General features: G+C 42.5%; 1 protein-coding gene across 34 annotated transcripts in view; it reads left to right on the top strand.

Annotated features, from left to right (window-relative positions):
• MEF2C (myocyte enhancer factor 2C) overlaps positions 1-20,021 on the top strand; it is a 178,705-nt gene that overhangs the window by 151,216 nt on the left and 7,468 nt on the right. For 20 of the 34 annotated variants that reach the window (XM_083465372.1, XM_083465393.1, XM_083465381.1 and 17 more), the window contains 3 exons: positions 10,032-10,204; positions 14,239-14,368; positions 15,549-15,684. In XM_083465372.1, the coding sequence (XP_083321498.1) occupies positions 10,032-10,204; positions 14,239-14,368; positions 15,549-15,684 (439 nt within the window). Of the gene's footprint in view, positions 1-10,031; positions 10,205-13,185; positions 13,210-14,238; positions 14,369-15,548; positions 15,685-20,021 lie in introns of all 34 variants that reach the window. The other 14 variants (XM_083465395.1, XM_083465370.1, XM_083465371.1 and 11 more) reach the window with 1 other exon arrangement.

Below are 20,021 nucleotides of genomic sequence, written 5' to 3' on the forward strand. Positions count from 1 at the left end.
GATGTGTTTGGGAAAGTTTTTTTGTTTTTTTTATAAATATTTTATTAAGTTTTCACAATCAAAAAGCATACAAAGAAAATACAAAATCACAAAGAAAAATGCAATACAAAAATACAGACATTAAACACATCAAAAGGAAAAGGAAAAAAGAGATAAAAACACATATAATAACAAAAAACAAAAATTCCCTCTTTCTTAATGTGTTTGGGAAAGTTTTTTAAGTGTGTGTGTGTTTAGGGTACTTGTGGAAGGGAGAGTCAGACTGCTGTGTGCCCCATCCATCTTCTGACATCTGTGCACAGAACAGTATTCCAGCAGGCTCTCCACATGATCAGGAACCCCAGTTGTGCAAGGTTTCCCATCACACATCGGCACCCCTTTTCAGATGCTGCACCAAATGTCAAGGGCAGGCCCAGCTGGTGTGGGCCTCCTCTGTGCCTCATTTCTGTAAAGGACTCCAGTTTACAGGAATTGCAAGGGCTCTAAAAAGCAAGGCAAGAGCTGCAGCACTGAACAGAGAGCACCTGTCACTGTGGCAAACCTCTGCTTCTGCACCCACACATTCAGTATCCAGTGCCACAAACCTGAGTCTTCCACATCTAGCAAGTATTCTTAAAATATGCATACTCAAGACTCATATCATTCACACAGTCCTTTGGATGGAGGAGAAATTTGATTCCGTTCACATTTCAAGGCAAGTTTACCTGGTTCACACTTTTCCAAAATGATGCATGAACCAAAAATGCAGCAATCCTTTGCACTTCTCTGAATTTTGCAAAGCAGTTCTCCAGCCAAGTAACTTGTGCAAAAATGCAGATAGTGGAGTAAAAGTCTGAATGGAAAATGCATATGTTAGTAAAAAAAAAAAAAACCTAACATGCAAAATTGCATCATGTTAGGAGAAACTGCTTTGAAAAAAATGGTTATTATAGGCAAAATATATATGTTAAGAAAGAAATCTCACTAAAATGCTGGTGAATGTTCACAATGACTTCCTTTTTTAAAAAAAATATGCAAACTGATGCAGAAATGTGGAGAACTGAATAGTGGACAAATGAGAAACCAAAACTGGCTGATTTGACCATCCTACCCTACCCCCACAAATGGCTTCCTTATAAATAGAGCTTGTTACCTGCCCATATAGCAGATGCAAGGAATTGTGGGTCTTGCATAAGCTGCCCAGAGTAATGTGAGCCATGTCATGCCTTCCTTTTGGAAGCACCTAATTGGAAGTGTCAGAACCTCCCAACTGAGCTTACACTTAACCGTAAAGCCTAACCATGCGGTAAAACTACAATCCCTTACTGTAGGACTGCAGCATTCAATCAGTTGACCTTGATGTTTTAAGCCTTTTAAGGCTATGGCCATTAAAAAAAGAGAAGAGTCAGATGTGGACATCAGCATGTAATACTTCTAAGTAGCTTGTTTAATTAATTAAAATGCAATTGCTGAGTTGACTGGCCGTGGGGCGGGGAGCTCCTAGGTAAACAAGATAATGTGATAGGTATAGTACAAAACAGTTTTGCTGAAGTAGAAACAAATAAATCAATGCAATTAGTAGCAGAGAATATAGGGAACACATGTTTTCCTGCATTACAGCAATATATTTGCCATCCCCCCCATCAGATACCATTAAGAAACTATAAAGCATAAATTTCATAGCCTATGATTGCAAAACTGATGATAGTATTGACTGCAACATCCATTCCTCACAAAAAAAAACTCCAGGGTCCTGATTCTGCACTTTATGCATGGGGAAAATATTACTCTGCTTTTGAATGCTTCCTTCCCTGCAAAAATCTGTTCTGTCTTCTCAGTCTCTGTGTAGTACAGCACTGGGTTGACCGTGGCAGCCCCTCTTATTCCCCAGTCGGCAGTGCAGATGGGTGCAGCTATATAAAGAGAAACTGCATACAGTACTGTGCAGGAGCTAACAGGCAGTGAGAGACAGTGTGGTTTGGAAGTGCTGGTTGCACTGAATGTTATCACCAGAATTCATTCGTTTCATTGACTCTTGCCCATACATGGAAGAGCTTTAGTTCACTGGTAGAGCAACTCTCTTGCATGCAAGATAGTCCAGGCTCCTGGCAGCTCCTGGTAGGGCTTTGAAAGGCAGTCAAACAAGTAGCGCTTAAACTGGGGCTATACTGAATTAAGAAGATGCAGGCCATTGATGCTAATTTTTCCCTTTTTTGAACTCCTGGGCCACAGGTAAACTGCATAGAAAAGCAATTTGTGCAATGATTTATTTTGGGGGGAAAATTGGGACCTGCAACAAAACATTTCCTTGTGAAGTTCCCCTGTTCAGGTTTCCAGTCACTCCGTTCCATCCACTACCAGCCCTCTCTGATATTCCACTCCTGCCTCCAACAGCCAGCCACCATTCCGAGCCCACTGAGCATGCTCAGTCCCCATTTAGCTGCTTTGGGGGTTTCCCCCTACCTGTAGGTTGGTTGGTTGGTTCTTCTAAGAAACTTTTTTGTAATCTGACAGCCTTGGGGTTTCCCCAAGCCTGCAAGTGCTTTCTTCTTGTGTGCGTTTCAACAACATAAGAAGTGACACTGTTAGTAAAAAAAGAAAAAGAAAAACGGTGTGGGAATCAAAAGTTACTTCTAAAGATTTTCTCTCTCCTTGTTTCCACTTGGGTTTCCTTTGCTATTTGCACTTAGCCAAGGTAATGTACTATGAAATGCTTAACAGATGTAACATGTGAGTAGAAAGCTTCAATTAGCTTCTTGGGGAATGGGGTGGGTGGCAAAGAAGCTGGATTGTAGACTCAGAAGTTGCAGGCTTTTCTGGCTTTCCTTTTTGATTTTGTGAGTCAACATATTATTTATTATATGTATGTTTGTTTATTTTTTTGATGCAACTTAGTTAAAAAAATCAAAAACCTCCTAAGATTTATATCCTGTCTTGTCATCCAGAGAATTCAACGTGGCATGCATGGGGGTTACTACTTTTCCCCCATAGCAAACCTCTGCAATGGCCCAGTGCGACCTGGAAGCCAATGTAGCTCATCTCCCTACTCACCTGTGTGCCTTAGGGGGTGAATAATTCTCTGGGTCCATGCAATGGGGTGGGGAGGCAATTTCCATATAAAATGTAAATACCCCTTCTCCTGCCCAGCCTCCCTTCACTCAATTTCCAAGGATACTGAGAGTTCATATTAGTTCTGGGCCCTCTCTATCTGGCCTCTGGGACTCTCCCTAGACCTCTTCTTCTCAGTCCTGCTGCACCCCTTCCCTAAGTGCTTTTGCATGGCTGGAAGCTGTCCTTGAACTACAGTAATGCTGCTTACTTGCCTGAGCAGAAGAACAGCTTGTTGAATCAGGCCACCGGGCCCAGCAGTGGCCAAGCAGATACCTGTTGTGAGCCTGCAAGCTGGAAATGAGCGCAACTCTGCCCACCTGCAGTTTGCTGCAACTAGTTTTCAGAGGCAGAGTGCCTCCGACAATAGGTTTGAAAAACAGCTATTGTGGCTAGTGGCCGAAACAGAGAGATCTGTGTGTGTCTAGATGTCTGAATAGCGCATAGCTTGAATGACAGTAGAGTCACATGTATTGTGACAAGAGTCATACCTGTTGCCCCACCCACTTTTTTTGCTCTGGCCACGCCTGCCACTAATTGCCTGAAAAAGCTTCCCTACTCCTGCCCCCCCTCGGCCTGGAGCCTTCCTAAATACATCACATTTATTTTATTTATTTATTACCTTTATATACAACCTGTATCTTCCAAAGATCTGAAGGTGATGTAGATTGTTTTCCTTCTCCCCATTTTCTCCTCACAACAACCCTGGAAGGTAGGTTAGGCTAAGAGGTGGTGATTGGCCCAAGGCCAATCAGTGAGCTTTATGGCTGATGAGAGGGGATGAGTGGGGATTTGAACCCTGGACATTATAGATAATATAGCTCAATATAGATACATTCATTATCTATATTGTTTCACTCAGGGTAGTAGGGAAGCTTTTTAAAGAAATTACTTTTTTTTTGAATTTTTTTTATCAAGTTAGGCATCTCTGTACAAATGGGGAGCAGTGGTGTCCTGTCAACAAAGTTCACCCTGCTCATTTATTTAACAAAATGTCCTTTTCAAAGCTCTGACTGTTTCCCCTTAAATGAGGAGAGCAGAAGCAGTGACCAAAAAAGAAGAAGGAGGTGTTAGACAACATTCCATTTCTTTTCTCCCGCTGCAGTGACTTTGGTTCGTACAAAGGGCTCCCAGGGCATTCCGGGAGAAAGTGGTTATTTGCTGCAGAGCTACACTCAGCAAGAACTAAACTATCTGTAAACACAATTTGCTCAATAAAGTCAATAAAGCCAAAAGCAAGTTCTTGTAAGGGTCTAGGGAAAGGAGTAGTTTGCACTTAAAGCACCTTGGCTGAGGAAGACTATAAATTTACACCTCCTGACACATGCCCTTTGGAAACTTGTGCTTCCTCTGTTTTTGTTGTCATTATTGAGTGCAAGTGATACCCATAAATGTTGAGTGTGTGCGTGTGTGTGTGTGTGTGTGTAGATATATATATATATATATATATATATATATATGTTTTCGTAGATTTTCACGGGTACAGGAATGCAGGTTTTGGTGTCCTCGGGTGTCTTCCCGTGTAAAAGTTGGGGTGTCTAGGCGACGTTTCGACGAGGTCTCACTCGTCATCTTCAGGCTGGTGCTTTCGGCTTCTTGTTACTGTTCCAGTAACAAGAAGCCGAAAGCACCAGCCTGAAGATGACGAGTGAGACCTCGTCGAAACGTCGCCTAGACACCCCAACTTTTACACGGGAAGACACCCGAGGACACCAAAACCTGCATATATATATATATATATATATATATATATATATTCTGTTTCAGCAAATGTACAGCTTTTTAATCTAATGAAAACGCAACGCAAACTCAGCCGAGATCTCATCTGGTCTTCATTTTCTCCTAATTTATAATCAGGAAATCCATTCGTACAGGGCATATAATTTTTGCGCTTTCTAGTGGCTTGTGGAACGTACCGTTCTGCACACAGTCACATTTAAATTGATAACCGTCCAGGCAAAGTGTAATTTTAAAGTACAGGCTAAAGGAAGGGTTTGATCTCTATATTAGAAGGGCTGCTCCAATTTTGTTGCTGCTGGGTTTTCCCTTGAGTTGTTTTGCATCTGAATTTAACCAAGACCTTCTTCTTCTCCAGTGCGTTTGACTAAAGCTGCCTCAGTAGAGGCCAAAGCTTTCAGCGTACAGAGGAGGATGCGGTTTAAGCATCCAGATTAAATGCAGGCTCTCCTTAGCTGCAGGCCACATGCATGTATTCATCACTGATTTCCAAATGACGGGTTTGTATATCGTTGGTTTAGAGTCCACAGCCTTACATTCCGGGACCCATATTCTGCCAAAAGCATAACAATTTGGTGGCTGGAAGGAGAAACAGTCATTATATGGCTCCAAATTGCTAGCTGGCACAATGTGCCAAGAACAGCAGAAATCCGCTGGTAAGGAGAAGATTGCAGTCGCTCTTTAAAATAATTTGATGTTCTAAAAATACAAATGCAGGAAATGTCATCACGTTTCAAAATATTTTACATTAGTAGGTAAATACATAAAGAGTTGCGTGATTGGTGTTTCTAAGTGGCACCGTCTCTAAATGATAGGAAAGCATTCCTGGTGTTGAGTTTTTGTATTAAATAAATTGCTTTGATTTGAAGTAAATCATTTGTAGAAAAGAATCCCCCCCCCCTGCACCCCACTCCATTTCCCTTCCTTAAAATAACAAGCAGGAAAAAAATCAGACTCTTGTAGTATAAAGACAGACACATATACATATTTGTTATATTTTTAAAATTTCATTATGTGTAACGTATGTTTAATTGCACACATGCAAGAACGCCACATTCACACTTTGAACAACTGCTAGTCATGTCGCATTATATGGCATGGCCAACATATTTTTCCAGAACAAAATAGCCCCTTTATGTATATCGTTATCAAACCAAGCCTTACTTCATGTCTTCTTTATAGTACTTTCCTGAATTCCATAAATATGCCTTTAGTTCTTTCCTTTAAAAAAAATGTTCCCAAAACTAATTGTAGATTCAGATAATTATTTGAATCCCATTTCAAAAAATGTGGTTTGTTTTAAAGGAACTGGTTTGTTTGCAAAGCATACCTGCATTTCTTTACAGTGAACTCTTACTTTTACTTTTTACATTTCTTTGCATCACCGGTAATGCCAATCACAAACCTGAACTAGGAGAATACATTAAAGTACATAAATAATTATGGAAATTAAGGTTGCAAACCTAACCCCACTTACCTGGGAGTAAGCCCCGTTGAACTCAGCGAGACTTACTACTAAGTAGACGTGGTTAGGATTGCACCAGGAAGCTTGCCTCTGCATGCTACATGGCAATGAAATGCCAAGATAATTTTTTATGCTTATGTACAGTATACGTTGTACAAGGGCAGAACTTCCAGAAACATTGGCCCTAACTTTGTAGTTTTAAGAATTTCCCGAATATTTGTGATACAGTTTTCCTTCAGTGTTGTTGGACACAGATTATTTGACTGGTTAGGTCTAAAAGCACTGATTTGCCATGCAATTTGATGACTTTTTAAAGAAGTCTTCCTACATTGAAGTGTGATTTAGATTTTAAATAGGGGTGGCTAACCTGTGGGTGTTGTTGAACTCCAATTCCCATGATCGCCAGCCAGCGTAGCCAATGGCCAGGGTGACCAGAGTTGCAGTCCAGCCACATCTGGAGGGCCACCTCTGCCTTAGTCTTAACTATCTTACCCTTGGCAAATGTGAAGCAAGCCTATTTTCTTTGTATTTGCCCAGCAGCTCTCTGTGTCTGTGTTTCTTGCGAGAGAGTTTGGGAGACTTTCTTCGGCGCACACTGTTGATTCCCTGCTATTAAGCACCATCTCAGACTTGTATGTTTCAGATAATTCTATCAGGGTTTCAAGATCCCATGTTCCACTGGAGTTCTCTGAAACACAGGGTGATTAAAGGCTAACTCTTTTGGTGGCCTTGAAAATGTGCCCTTAGATTTGAGGCTTCCAGCTATCTAGGCAACCGCACAGCAGGTGGCTTTTGGCACAGAAGTCGCTGGGGGAGAAGAAGGGAGGGAGGGAGAGTAAATGAAATGTGAGCATAAGCCCCAAGGAGGAGAGTTGGGAAGCCAGTCCCGGAATAAATATGTTTTGGGGCTTTCTTCCTCTTCTTCTTTTTAGTAGGCGTCGCCTTTTCCCTGAGTGGCGTTCATGGGCGAGAAGGTGGATCCAGCTTTTGGGCTCTTGGGAGAAGGTGCTAATTGCAGTGCCGTGCCAGCCGTTATCATTGTTATTATTGCAGTTGCAGAAAGAGAAGGGGCTGCTTCTGAAAGCACCAAATTAGCACAATACGGAGATGCTTGAATGTCAGGATGTAAAAGCCTTAAAAGCAAAAGACAGCAGAGATGAGATAGAGGGGTATTTTCAAAATCACACAGCCAACTCCTCCTGCTGAAATCAGCGTTCAGGATCGAGCTCTGAAGGTGGAGGAAGGGAGAGAGGCAAGACGGAGAAGCATTGAAGAATTTTCCTAGTCCTCCTCCAGTTGTTTTTTGCTCTTTCTCCCCCCCCCACCCGCCTTTCACCCCCCACCATGGAAATTATAGCCTTGCTGCACTTTCCTTTGTTTCAAAACAAAAAAAAAAAAAACCTGAAGGGGGGGGGAGTGAGTCAAGCAGAATCCTCTTGTATTTGTCCATGAAAACAGCCTGATCCAAGGAGGGTTTTCTTTTGTTCTTTCTGCTTCTCCTCCCCACCCCCACTCTCCCTGCAATATTGTCTGAGGTTAGCGTCTTTCTTCTAAGTAATGCACACTCGGTTGTATTCAGTTCAGTGTTCGATACTATATGACAAGCGTGCATAATCCAATCACCTGGTTGCCTCGGGCAACCCAAATTGTTCCCAAGGTCACCAGGATACCTCTTAGGACCCTTAAAAAAAAGTTTTGGCTTTTATTTTTAATCTCCCCCACATTTTTTGTCCGTCTGTCTGTCTTAGCTGTCTATCTTTATATAGTTACAGAGAGAAATGGGAAAAAGAAACCTGGGATACTGGGTAGTATCCAACTAACTTGTTCCATCGGTGCAAGGATTTGCACAGTGGAAACCCCTCCACCCAACACAACAAAATGCACTCCATGCCCTCCTCATATTTCTTCTGGGTTTTCTCCCCACCCTCCAGAGCAGATTTGGGCAAGGGGGAGGAGGGAAGTTCAGTTACATGGACATAAATCCTTGCACTGACAACAGAGCAAATTAGTTGGATAATGCGCATTGTTATTAATTGCGTATATATACTCCCAACTGCCTCCTTCTGAGAGGTCACAGCCATGCGCTTGGGCATATCCCAGTCTCTCTCGCCCCGCCCCCCTCACTTTTGCATCAGTCCTGTGTGGTAGGTTAGGCTCTAAGAGTTACAGAATGAGTTTTATGGCTTCCTGGTCAAGTGGTAAGAAACGCTTTCCAAGTATAAGGCTGTGGCAGGGCTGTGATATAGACGTTTGAGCTCCTAGAGGGCTATCCAGGCTGAAGGCTACAAAGATATTTCCCCAGTTTTTCATTGAAGAATATGTGGTGTCTTTTCCCTACACAGGATGCCATTGCTATTTTAAAGTATTTGCATTTGATTAAAAAAAAAACTGTTCTGTTGTTTTCTGCCCTTTTGGATGGGATAGAAATTTAACTGATGATGATGATGAATTTGACTTTTGGCTTCCTTACACTGGGCAAAAGTAAGGACTGGCAATTTGCTGCCTAATTTGAAGCAGCAAAAATGATATATGAAGAGATGGCTGGATCAGGCCAGGGACCCATGTAGTCATGTCCTCAGGCTGTATCCACATAGCAATAGAGAGGTGGAGAGTTGGGGTGCAGAATAAGGGAACTGCTCTGGATCTGCATATGGTCAAAAAGAGAATAGTATATAATCCTATTTACTAATTATCAGGATTATCAGCACTAATAGGTGCTGATCCTTTTGTAGCTAAAGTGGAACCATTGAAGGGCAAGAGATAGATTTTGGGGGTTACGAAACTCATAGAAGAAGAAAAATAAACTTGGGGGGAACTGAAGGGGATCCCCAAAAACATTTGTATAAGGACTGACCCCACCATATGCTGACTGTCCCATGCAGGACTTGGAACTTGGGAAAGGGCATGGCTGTCGGGGCAACAACACCACACTACTGTACAGCCTTTCGTTGCAGCTCCCATGTGTTAACAGAATATATTTGGCAGCTGATCACTCTTGGCTACTATGTGTTTCAGTAGCTTAGCAAGTCTTCTGATTCTATTTGTATGGTTGATTCACAGCATAATGGTGACATAGGACTGCCTGCCTTTTCTGTCAGTGTATTATTGAATTAGGGAATGTTTAGAAAGAATAATCGTTTCAAGTCCATTGCTCCACTTGGTACCGAGGCCACAATTTCATAGAAGAGCACAGTGTTTCCGTTATCTGATGCTTCTTATCATCCATGCACCGTTGGTGTCCTCCATGTGATATGAACTCTTGTATTTCAGGTGTTTTTGCATAGCTCTGGCTTTGAGATGGGAAACCCAAATGATACCCTCTCCTCCTACTCCCACAAATTAACATGGGACACAATCCGCCAGGGTCTTCTTTCATGCATGCCTCACTGAGATAAATGGGACCTGTGCATGATCATTGCCAGGAGATGGTGTGGCTCTCATTTCTTAAAAGGAAGGTGGTGCAAGAGAACATTCTGGTGGATTGTGTACAGTGACAAATATCCGACTATATTCCACATTGTGCTGCTCTGAATGGGATGGGAAATCTGCAACCGCCCCATGCCGCAGTCTCTTCTTCCAGGACCACTGAAATAATCTGAATATACAGGAGATTGCAATATTTCTGGGCTCATGTTAGTGTTAACTGAATTCGAGTGTCAGCCTGCGTACCGAAGAAGCGTTTTTCAGTCTGCATCTCTCCTTATCGTTTTCTTTCTCTCTCTCTCTCTTCAAAATTCCACAGGGAACGGGTATGGCAACCCCCGAAACTCACCAGGTCTGCTGGTCTCACCTGGCAACTTGAACAAGAATATGCAAGCAAAGTCTCCTCCTCCCATGAACTTGGGAATGAACAACCGTAAACCAGATCTCCGAGTGCTGATTCCACCAGGCAGCAAGAACACGATGCCATCTGTGGTAACACATTTTCGTCCTTCCCCTTCAAGATAGAAATTTCCCAGACAGCACTAAGGCCGTGGGGGATCAAACACAAGGGCTTGTCTAATTTCTTTGTTGTAAGGCTTCCTTGCTTAAAAAGGGAGTTGCTCAAGCAAACGGAAACAAAACAAAGACTTAAAAGTCAGATTTAATTAAAATGTATCTAATCTAATGTAAAAAGTCTGAATCAAACTTAAGAGTTACATTGTTTCTGAATCAAATTAATTATTACTTCTCAGAACATATAAGAAATCAAAGTCCCTGTACATAAAGTTTGATGGGGCTGTTTGATGGGATTCTGGATAGCAGAGGGCCTTAGTGGTAGTTTCAAATGAATTTTGTTGTCTTCTGAGTAGGTCCCTTCCCCCCCCCTCTCTCTCTCCCTCCCTCCCTTCTTCCTTTCGATTTTAATGTATTTATTTTCTTCAAGTCTTTTTCTTTCCTACTTTTTGTTTTACCACTTTGCTTGGACTGAGGAAGCCTGCCTCACCATGAGCAGTGGTAGATAGAAAGCCCATGGCTCTCCATCAAAGAGATGCTTGACAGCCTTAGCCTTTTGATCAAGCCCAAAATTCTCTCAGTGTATTTGATACCACTGGGGCGGCTGTTCAAGAAAGCGAACATACAGATGCGGTGTGAAATCCACACATTCTCCACCTTTAAAATCAATGGGGGTTGCAGTGCTGTATGTTTTCCACTAACAGGCTTAATAAACCTTAAAACACAAGATGTAACATCGAACCATGGTCTGATACTACACGAACAAGCCTGGAAAACCGGTATATCCCCTTGCATGCTCTGAGCTGTTAAGTAGGAGGAACACAGAAAATTGTCTTGTACCGAGTCAGAACATTGGTCCACGTAGCTCAGTTTTGTCAAGTCTGCCTGGCAGCAGTTCTCTGGGGTTGGAAGCAGGGTCAGACCAGGAATTGAAGCTGGAATCTTCTCCTTGCAGGCTATGATGGAGCTACAGCTCTTCCCTTTTAACAACTTCCTCTTCCTGTTGTTGTTGTTATATCTAATACCCACCCTTCACCAGCAGGTCCCAGGGTGGACTAGAATAGATCACAGTCACTGGAATTGGGTGGGCCCTGAAAACATGCATCTCATGTGTCACAGACCAAAAGCTGTACAGCGAGGAAGCCAGATACACCTTTATGGAGAGGGAATTCCACAATTTAGGGGCTGGTCCTCTCCTGGGCCACCACCGTCCAAACATCTGAGAGAGATGGAACTTCTAAGGGGGGCTCCTGTGCTGGTCATTACACCCAGGAAACATGCAGCAACACAGTGTTGCCAAACAGCATTTAATCCCGATTTGCAATCCCAGTTTTCAGGACAAGCAAGGGTGGGCAACCCGTGGCCCTCTAGATGTTGTTGGACTATAGCTCCCAGCCTTGGACATGTAGGTTAGTGTGGATGGGAGCCTCCCCTGCCACAAAGTCTCTTTCTACATTCCCTAGGACACCTTCCTCCTACCCCAATCCCTAGGGCTCATACGAAGGCCTTCTTTGTACCTCCCTGTGGGAAAATGTGCATTCTGGCCTCACCCTGGGAGAGTGCATTTCTGCCATCAATCTTTGCAACCCTTTTCTGCTCACCTGCTACACCTTCACTAGGCACCTGGATCTGTCATGATTTTTCATAGCACCCATACAGTGCTTTTTTTTCTTTAAAAAAATGTTTAGGGGCCCTCTCATTTTCCTACTCATATTGCAATACTGCCCCTCAGTGAGGCCAAACTTAGATTCACAAAATGTTTAGGGGTATGCATACCCCTGCAGAAAAAAGGCACTGGACCTATATATTTTGGACAGCAACTTCCACCTTCCTTCTGTTTCATGGTTCCCTCTGTTAATATCTCAATAAGAATTTCTCAGCTTCTTCCCAAAGATTTGCAGAAGAGCAATAGTTGATTCTTTATTTCACTGAACGGCATCAAGAAGTGATTTTTTTTGAAAAGTGAAGCTTTAAATCTTCCACTCTGGAACCAGGGTCACATTTTTCAATAATCGGAAACAGCAATTATTCTTCACGGAAAAATCCTTTCTGTTATTATTGGTTTTTTAAGGGGGGGCATTATTAATTTGGTGTTGTCAGATTATGTTAAATAGAGCTAGAATACTGTCAAGCCATCAAAAGTGCATGAGACATGCTAGTGTCTTTTAATTCCCTACAAATTAGCATAGTGGGATGTAAATCTTTTACCCGAAATCTACCATTTAAAAGGAAAACATACCGCCCTGCAACCCCCATTGTTTTTAAAGGTGGAGAATGTGTGGCTTTCACACCGCATTCCCCGCCCCAAAATAAATAAATAAATAAATAAATAAGGTCAAGGCGGCACATGTAAGTGACGCAGAGAATATTTGTTTTCTTCATGTAAAATGGCAAGCAATATAAACAGTTCTATCTTCGCTCTTAGCATGATGCATTATGAATTAAATTTGTCACTCAAGGTAAAAGTCCCTAAATGCAGCACTCCCCTCTGGAAGCAATGATATAAGTACAATCTCTCATGGGGCTGCTCTTCAGACGACTTAGGCGGTGACACGGCATCTCCATCAAATGATTTTTCCCAAGGAACATTTTCAAGGGGTTCTCTTCCTGGCGGGGTCTCTGAAAACCAAGTACTTTGCAGCCACTGGGGCTGGATTAACAAGACAAAGACTTGGTTGGGGTGAAAGCTGGTCTTTACCTTTGAGGCAAATATCTGGAGGTACTAAATGCAAGGCTTTATTCAGCAGAGGCAGGCCCTGTGAGCTTCAAATCTTTTGCTGAGAGCTGCTCAGGTTATTACTGCATGGCGAGATTACTCTAGAGTAAGCAGTTTAAGAGAGAAAGAGAGGGTCACCCCGGCTATGCTTTGAAATAGATCTATGCCTTGTAGAATGGCAAAGTGGCACACTTTAGAATATCTGCTTTTGCTAATTATTCATCCTCCTTTCTTATGCTGTCAGTCTGAGGATGTTGATCTGCTTTTGGTAAGTGAGAATGATCCTTGTTTTAGTAATGCAAAGATTTTATCAGATTTATTTTTTTTAATGCCATGTTACTTTCTGTCAGGTCCTATAATTCAAGAGTTGGGAGTGATTCTGAATCCTCTTCCTGTTTAGAAAGAATATTGCTGTTCTAGGGATTTCATCTTCCAATTTCCCCAACTTTCATATATTCACATTGAATGCTCTGTACATTTAAGTATCCCAGGCTGAATTTTTGCATGTTACTATCCAACACCAAGAAAATATAAGAAACATCTTATCCTTAAAAAAAAACCCCACAAAAAATAGTTTAAATATCCTTCAAGTAACTTTTGCCATTGATGAAAATGAAGTGGTCACAGCACCATCTGCTGTTGGAAAGTGAACATGCAGGTTTACGCTTTCATATACAGTGGCTTGCTTATTTGCAACATACAACACTCTGAAAGAGATCTGTGTGCGTAAGCGTGCTTCTGTACACATGCCACTTGCTGGGCCAGGAACTGTGGGTGTGGCTTAGGTCTGCATCCATGTAGATGTGCAGTCTATCTGCACTGCATTGCTTTCAATCAAGTGTCCATTCAGTGCTCTTCTGCATTGTGACAAAGCTATCATTTATAGCTACCTGTTTAAAGCATGGCTAACTTGGGATGAAATACTGTCATTTTAATAATACTTTGCAACCAGATTTTTAAAAAACCTAAACAATGCAAGTTACATATAATTAGTTATCATCATAGCCTCTTGGCTTACTAGTGTGTCAGGGTGGGGTGGGGGCGAATCTTATATGTTACTAGTTTGGTTACCTAGGAGATTCTGATGTAATGGGTTACTATGGAGACAAGTGGTCTCTTGAAAGATTGTAAATCATAAGGATTGGCAGAGTTCATAAAAGCCAAACGACAAATGATTAATTTTGTGAAATCTTGTGTACAGTCGTATATCGTATGAACAAATCTGACACCTAAATATAGCTCATTTCGACTGTTTTGCACCCTGCCATTAATATGTTTATTTTACTTACTTTAAAAGAATCAGAGGATAAATAACTCTCAGTCTGCTCAGTCATTGGCTACCCCAGTGGTTTCCGTGGCAACTCCTACTTTGCCAGGGCAAGGGATGGGAGGATACCCATCAGCCATTTCAACAACATATGGTACCGGTAAGTTTCCACATAAGATGCAAGCAGTGTAGATGGTGGGGGGGGGGAGAGAGAGAGAGAGAGAAAAGCCAGATATTGACAATACTACTCAGTACTACTGAAATGTCTTCTTGTGCACTACTTCTCTGAGTGCCATTCTGGCAGAAAATGCAGGAATAAATAAATTGTCTACTGAATCATAGGAATAGAGATGTATTTTTTATTGTGCATCACAATAAAAAATTACATTAAGTGAGCAACTTGGATTTTCAGCATTTGCTCTACAGCTTTCGTAGAAGCTTAAAACTGGTGTTCACCACCAGGCATCAGGTACAGCTTACCCAGTTCTTGAGGTTGTCAAGTATTCAGTACTATTTCTGATGTGCTCCGCTGTGCATCTGTCCAATTCATGTCGTACCTCTTTTGTACTCCCACACTGCATCCATTTGTGCAGCAGAAAGGTGTGGTCGAAAAGTGGTAGCAGCACATCTCACCTTTTAAATTGGACCCATCTGTTTGCACAGTCTGTCAGGGCCAGGCTGGGCTGTGGTTAGATGTGTCCAAATCCTCACCTGGAAGGGACACTCTTCAGCGCAGGATCTCCAAACACTTGACCCTTAAGTACAGAAGCGTTTTGCTAATCTGGCCAAGCTGAAGGCCAGGCTCCTAGAATTCACCCCAGTCTTCAGACTGCAAGAGCTGACATTGTGCAGCCTTGTTCCCTTCTGCACCTGAAGGCTTGCACATACAAAGTTCACGGGAGGTCCCTTGATAAGATCCCAGCCTCAGAGGTTGCTGGCCTGTGAGCTTGGATGCCAACGTTATTCTCACTTTGTAGTTCCCAGTGATCCTCAATAAACCCTGTTCACTTCAGGCCATACTCAATAAGATGACTCTGCGGTGAATGGGTTGCTGGCTCCTGTTTCAACATACATTTGTGTTTGATGGTAACAAATGTATGCACAAACTTTAAAAATTGTCCTCCAGGAATACAGAGAATCTGATTCAGTTGGCATTTGTTTCCCAAGATAACAACCCAAATTTAAGCTTTTACTGGGGCAGTGGATACAGCTTGATACCACAGGAGTACTAAAGGCACAATGGCTTATCAACTGAAAGAGCAAATGCTTAGGTCTGTAAGTGTATATCAGGTTTTCCCATGACTTTTAAATAATGGCATGTTTTCTGTTCTTGCACCTAGAATACTCACTCAGCAGTGCAGATTTGTCATCGCTCTCTGGCTTTAACACTGCCAGCGCTCTCCACCTGGGTTCAGTAACCGGCTGGCAACAACAACACCTACATAACATGCCACCATCTGCCCTCAGTCAGCTGGGGTAAGTCACTACATCAGCAAGTGCTGTGCGCTCCTGAATATTGCATCGTGGTGGTCCGATTGAAACAAGAATGGCTGTTCCCCCAGGGCAGACCCCTGTCTCTTGAGTTGATATATAGCAGCACAGTCCCATCCGGGGTGAATTAACAACAAGGGGTCACCCAGCTCAGTACCAAGAAGCATCAGAGAACAGGATCCACATTCTCCTGTGCAAATGCTGACTCTGGAGGGTGTAGCATGCAGAGGAGATGGAGACCACAGTCTTGTGAGAGAGGCAGAATCTGCTTTGGCCTTGTCAGAAGTGGCTCACAGTCAGAGCCGGGATGCTAGTTTCCCAGCAGGTGAGGCACTGTTGCCTCCTGGAAGGGAGAGAGGTGAGGCTGCAGGGAGGTCAGTGTGGCCAATCCAATAAATAGAATAAATCGACACCCACCTCTCTGCCATCTTGCCCTTCTCCTCCCCATCCTGGCAGACAATAGTTCCAAGTCACTTCTGGTCTTTAAATGAAGCCTGGGAGTCCTGGCACCATCCCCTTTGCATATTCCCGCTTCTATGAATAAAAGTTGTTCTGCTGGTTGCAAGCTACTGAGAACGCCCCTTTCCTTTGAAAAGCCAAGTTTAACATGTAATAATAAACTGGCTGGCCCGGGACATGTCAGTGATGGATACATCATGCAGATATGCAGGGTGTCTGTCATTTGGTCACACTGAACTCGTGGGGTGTGTGCAGTTCAATGTGTCCAGACTCCCTGCCCACTTCTGACTAAGTTTGCTTGCCCCATAGTCTCTTCCAGCTGAACTGCCATGGTGTGGAAGTGTTGGCTCCACCTGAGATTGGGCTGCTTTGTTAAGGAGGGCTTTTTCCCCCTTCCCTCCCTCTCTTCCCTTGGCTCGGAGCAGCAATAACAACCCATGTCCAGAAGTGGCCTGTCATTGTGCCACTATTGTGATGGACAGGAATCCCTTATGCGGGAGGCATGTTGTTAATACTCAGGTGCTTTTCAGGTCAAGCAGTTTCTATCATTTTCTGTTTGCAGAGCGTAAGGATCTAGAGCTGGGGACTGGGGGGGGGGGAGCATTGCATGCAGAAGGTTCCAGGTTCAATCCCGGCCTCTCCAGTTAAAAAGGGATTAAGTTGCAGATCATAAAGTTCTGTGCTTAAGATTCTGGGGAGCCACTGCTAGGCAGGATAGACAGCCCTGGGAGAAATGGGCAAAGAATCGCAGAACTGTATCTAGTTCAGTCTCCTGCAGTGCAGGAATCTTTCAACCAACATGGGGCTTGAACCCATGAGATGAAGAGTTATGCCTGCACTCCTATATAAGGCAGTTTCCAAATTGTTAATCTGCCCCTGATTTCAACTGTGCTTAAAAGTCATATTTTAAATATCCAAAACCTGAATGCAGGTAAGGCAGTTCAAATGCAACCTTACACCCCCACCCCAGCCCTATCCAGTCTATTAACACAAAGGTTGTTTCACTAATTAGAATTCTAATATATCTCTCCTCTACTTTTTTTAACTAAAGCTTTAGCACCACTCAAACTTTTTAACACTTTGCTCTACCGGTTTGCTGTGTATCTTTGCTTGATGTGTTGCCAAGTGACCTCACGTTAACCCTTATGTTTATCTGGCCATCCTCGTACAAGCACATTTCACTTATTTGGAATTGCATTCTAGGAACACAACCTAAATGCCTGCAAGCAAAACTCAGTTTTCTTTCCCATTTAAAGGGCATCCGTTCCTGCCCTCTAGTGGCTATTGCAGGAGAGCTCTTTCTTGAAAGGAATGAAGCCTGTTGCAAACGTTTGAAACTTTTCAACAAACTACTAAATTTGCACAACTGTAATAGAACAAAAAATGCAGAATACAAAATGAAAAAGAGGAAACAAGCTGAAGTGCTGGCTTTTCTTATGATCTGAACTTCTACATACCATGAATGGGACAGGCTTGATGTAAGAACTGAAAAAGTCTGTGCCAAGTAGCATTAATATCAATGAACAAATTGCTTTCAGTAGCTCACCATAAGATGTAGCAACAAGCCTGTCTGTTTGAGGAAGCAAGGTAATAATTAAATGCTAAACCATCTGCAAGCCTTCAAAGAAATGCCATGCACTATCCTCAATTTCCAATGCAGTCATAAAATAACTGCCCTAATTTTACCTGGAAAAAATTGTTCTTTCTTCATCATTCTAACTTTGACAGAAACCAGCACTTTAGGGGCAACCTTTAACCGCACTTTAACTTTAGGGGCGACCTTTAACCACACTTTCAGTGATCCCACAAGACACCCCTGAATTGAAAGAGCTTTTTTTTTTTCAAGCCAGAAGAAAGGTTAGTGAAACTGAGTATTAAGCTTTTGGGCTTGGTATAATCTCCAAGCTGGTATATAGGCTGGTTTAAACATATTAGAAACAGACAATTACTAAGAAAAATAATTTGGAAATCAACAGAAACCAAATCCACTGAATAATATTAGGTACTCAGGGGGCAGAGATTATTCAATAGATTTCAGAATGCATTAATTCCTTTGTTCTAAAAATAAGCAGTGCTTTTCATAAATACAGTATAATGCACCTTTGGATAAATTTGGGGAGAAAGAGGGGCAACCAACAAGCCTGTCCATACTAAGTAGAGTAACAACAGAAATACTATGGGGGGAAAGTGAATTACACTGGAACAAAAAGAGTTTCTTGAAACAATACAAATTTGTAGGTGCAAATGTAACCTTTATTAAACCTACCCTATCCAGCATGACATTCTAATCTGATGGGGATAAGAAACAGTAGACACTGGAATAAAAAAGAGTTACTTGAGTCTGTGAGTAAATAAGAAATTCTGAAAATAACAAGTGCATCCTGCACTTTTCTCTATCACACCAATGTGTATTGTAAGTGGATCATTCTGGTGTTTTAAAACTTTTACAGATTTGAAAATGTTTTATATAAAGCTATTTTACAGCATCAAGAAATGCCTTTAAATTTCCGATGGCTCATTTGACCAATTTTCTTTCCCTAATGGCACAGTACTTTAACTACATTGTGACCCAGTCCTGTGCATGTTTACTCAGAAGCAAGTCCCACTGAGCTTGTGGGGGAAACTTGTTGGGCAAACTCACAAGAGAGTGTACGTGGGGTTGCATCCTGAGTTTATTGGCTTCAGGAGCCCCAAACAAAGCCTATCAGAGGAAATGTTGCACTTCCGTTTGCTCCTCACACAATCGCAACTGTAGGGCCAACACACTTGTCCTTTCTGTTTGGGAAGATAACGGCACCAATTTTGACAAAAATCTGCTGAATGCTGGGCAGATGAAAGCAATTACCCATGCAGCGTTCGGTTCTCTCTTTGTTGCCTAACAATAGCCATTCATTATTAAACATTGTGACAATTAGTGAGAAAAGCACCGCCACATCATTCCAAGTACAAATGTGTTCACATGAGATAAAGCATTATTTTTGCGTTTTTGCAGAAATTTTGATAGATATTGGCTACAATCCTCCAGTTCTTGGCTCAGGAGGGTGTCCCACTAAGATTGCCAGAGCCGGGTGCAAATATTCATGCACAAGTGGAGCCTCCCCTGCAGATAACTTTTCATTTCACTTCAAAGGAGCAACCAAATCTATGCTCAGAAAGGTTGACACAGGGCCACCATGTGCAAAGCACATCAAGCCCACATCAAATTTAAGTAGGAGCAAGCTGAAAGTTCAGTTTGATGCATGGTTCCGGAGCGAGATTTCACTCGTAATTGGCCAGCGTAAATGGTCGGTGTCTCCAGAGCTGTTCAGATAAACACAACATCCACTGAACCTTTAAGGGGCAGAATGGTATAGCACCCACTAACTGTGCTCTAGCCAACTGCATTCAGGGTTACTGGGAAAGGGGAGGGGCATGTGTGATTAAGCGGGGAGGGGCATAGTCAATATTGTTGGGGTTGTGGCTTAAAGATGCAGCTCCCCCATCTCACAGGTTCCTTGAACATGTTGGAGGGCATCTGAACAGTCTTCGCCTTTAGATGCAAGAAACTCCGTAGCGCAGGCATTAAATCTCACTTTAATTTAGACATTTCACACAGCTATCGTATCAGACTGTTTCCTACCGTCAACATTTAATTTATACTTCCCATTGAACTCATGCACCTGCTCTGGGAGATATTCAAAGAGCAAACAGCTCTCGGGGTGGCCCTGCGCATTCTGCAACTGCCAACCCGAACGAGTCTCTTTAATTGAAACGAGTGCTTTTGAATTCTTATCTTTCATTTACTCTCACGACACTTCTATAAGGTTTGTCAGGTTTGAGGTTTTATTCAGAAGTAGAGCAGTGGGTGTGACAGAATAGTGCCA

This window comes from Podarcis liolepis, assembly GCF_965112155.1.
Source record: "Podarcis liolepis genome assembly, chromosome: 11".
In the NCBI taxonomy this organism is placed as follows: Eukaryota; Metazoa; Chordata; class Lepidosauria; order Squamata; family Lacertidae; genus Podarcis; species Podarcis liolepis.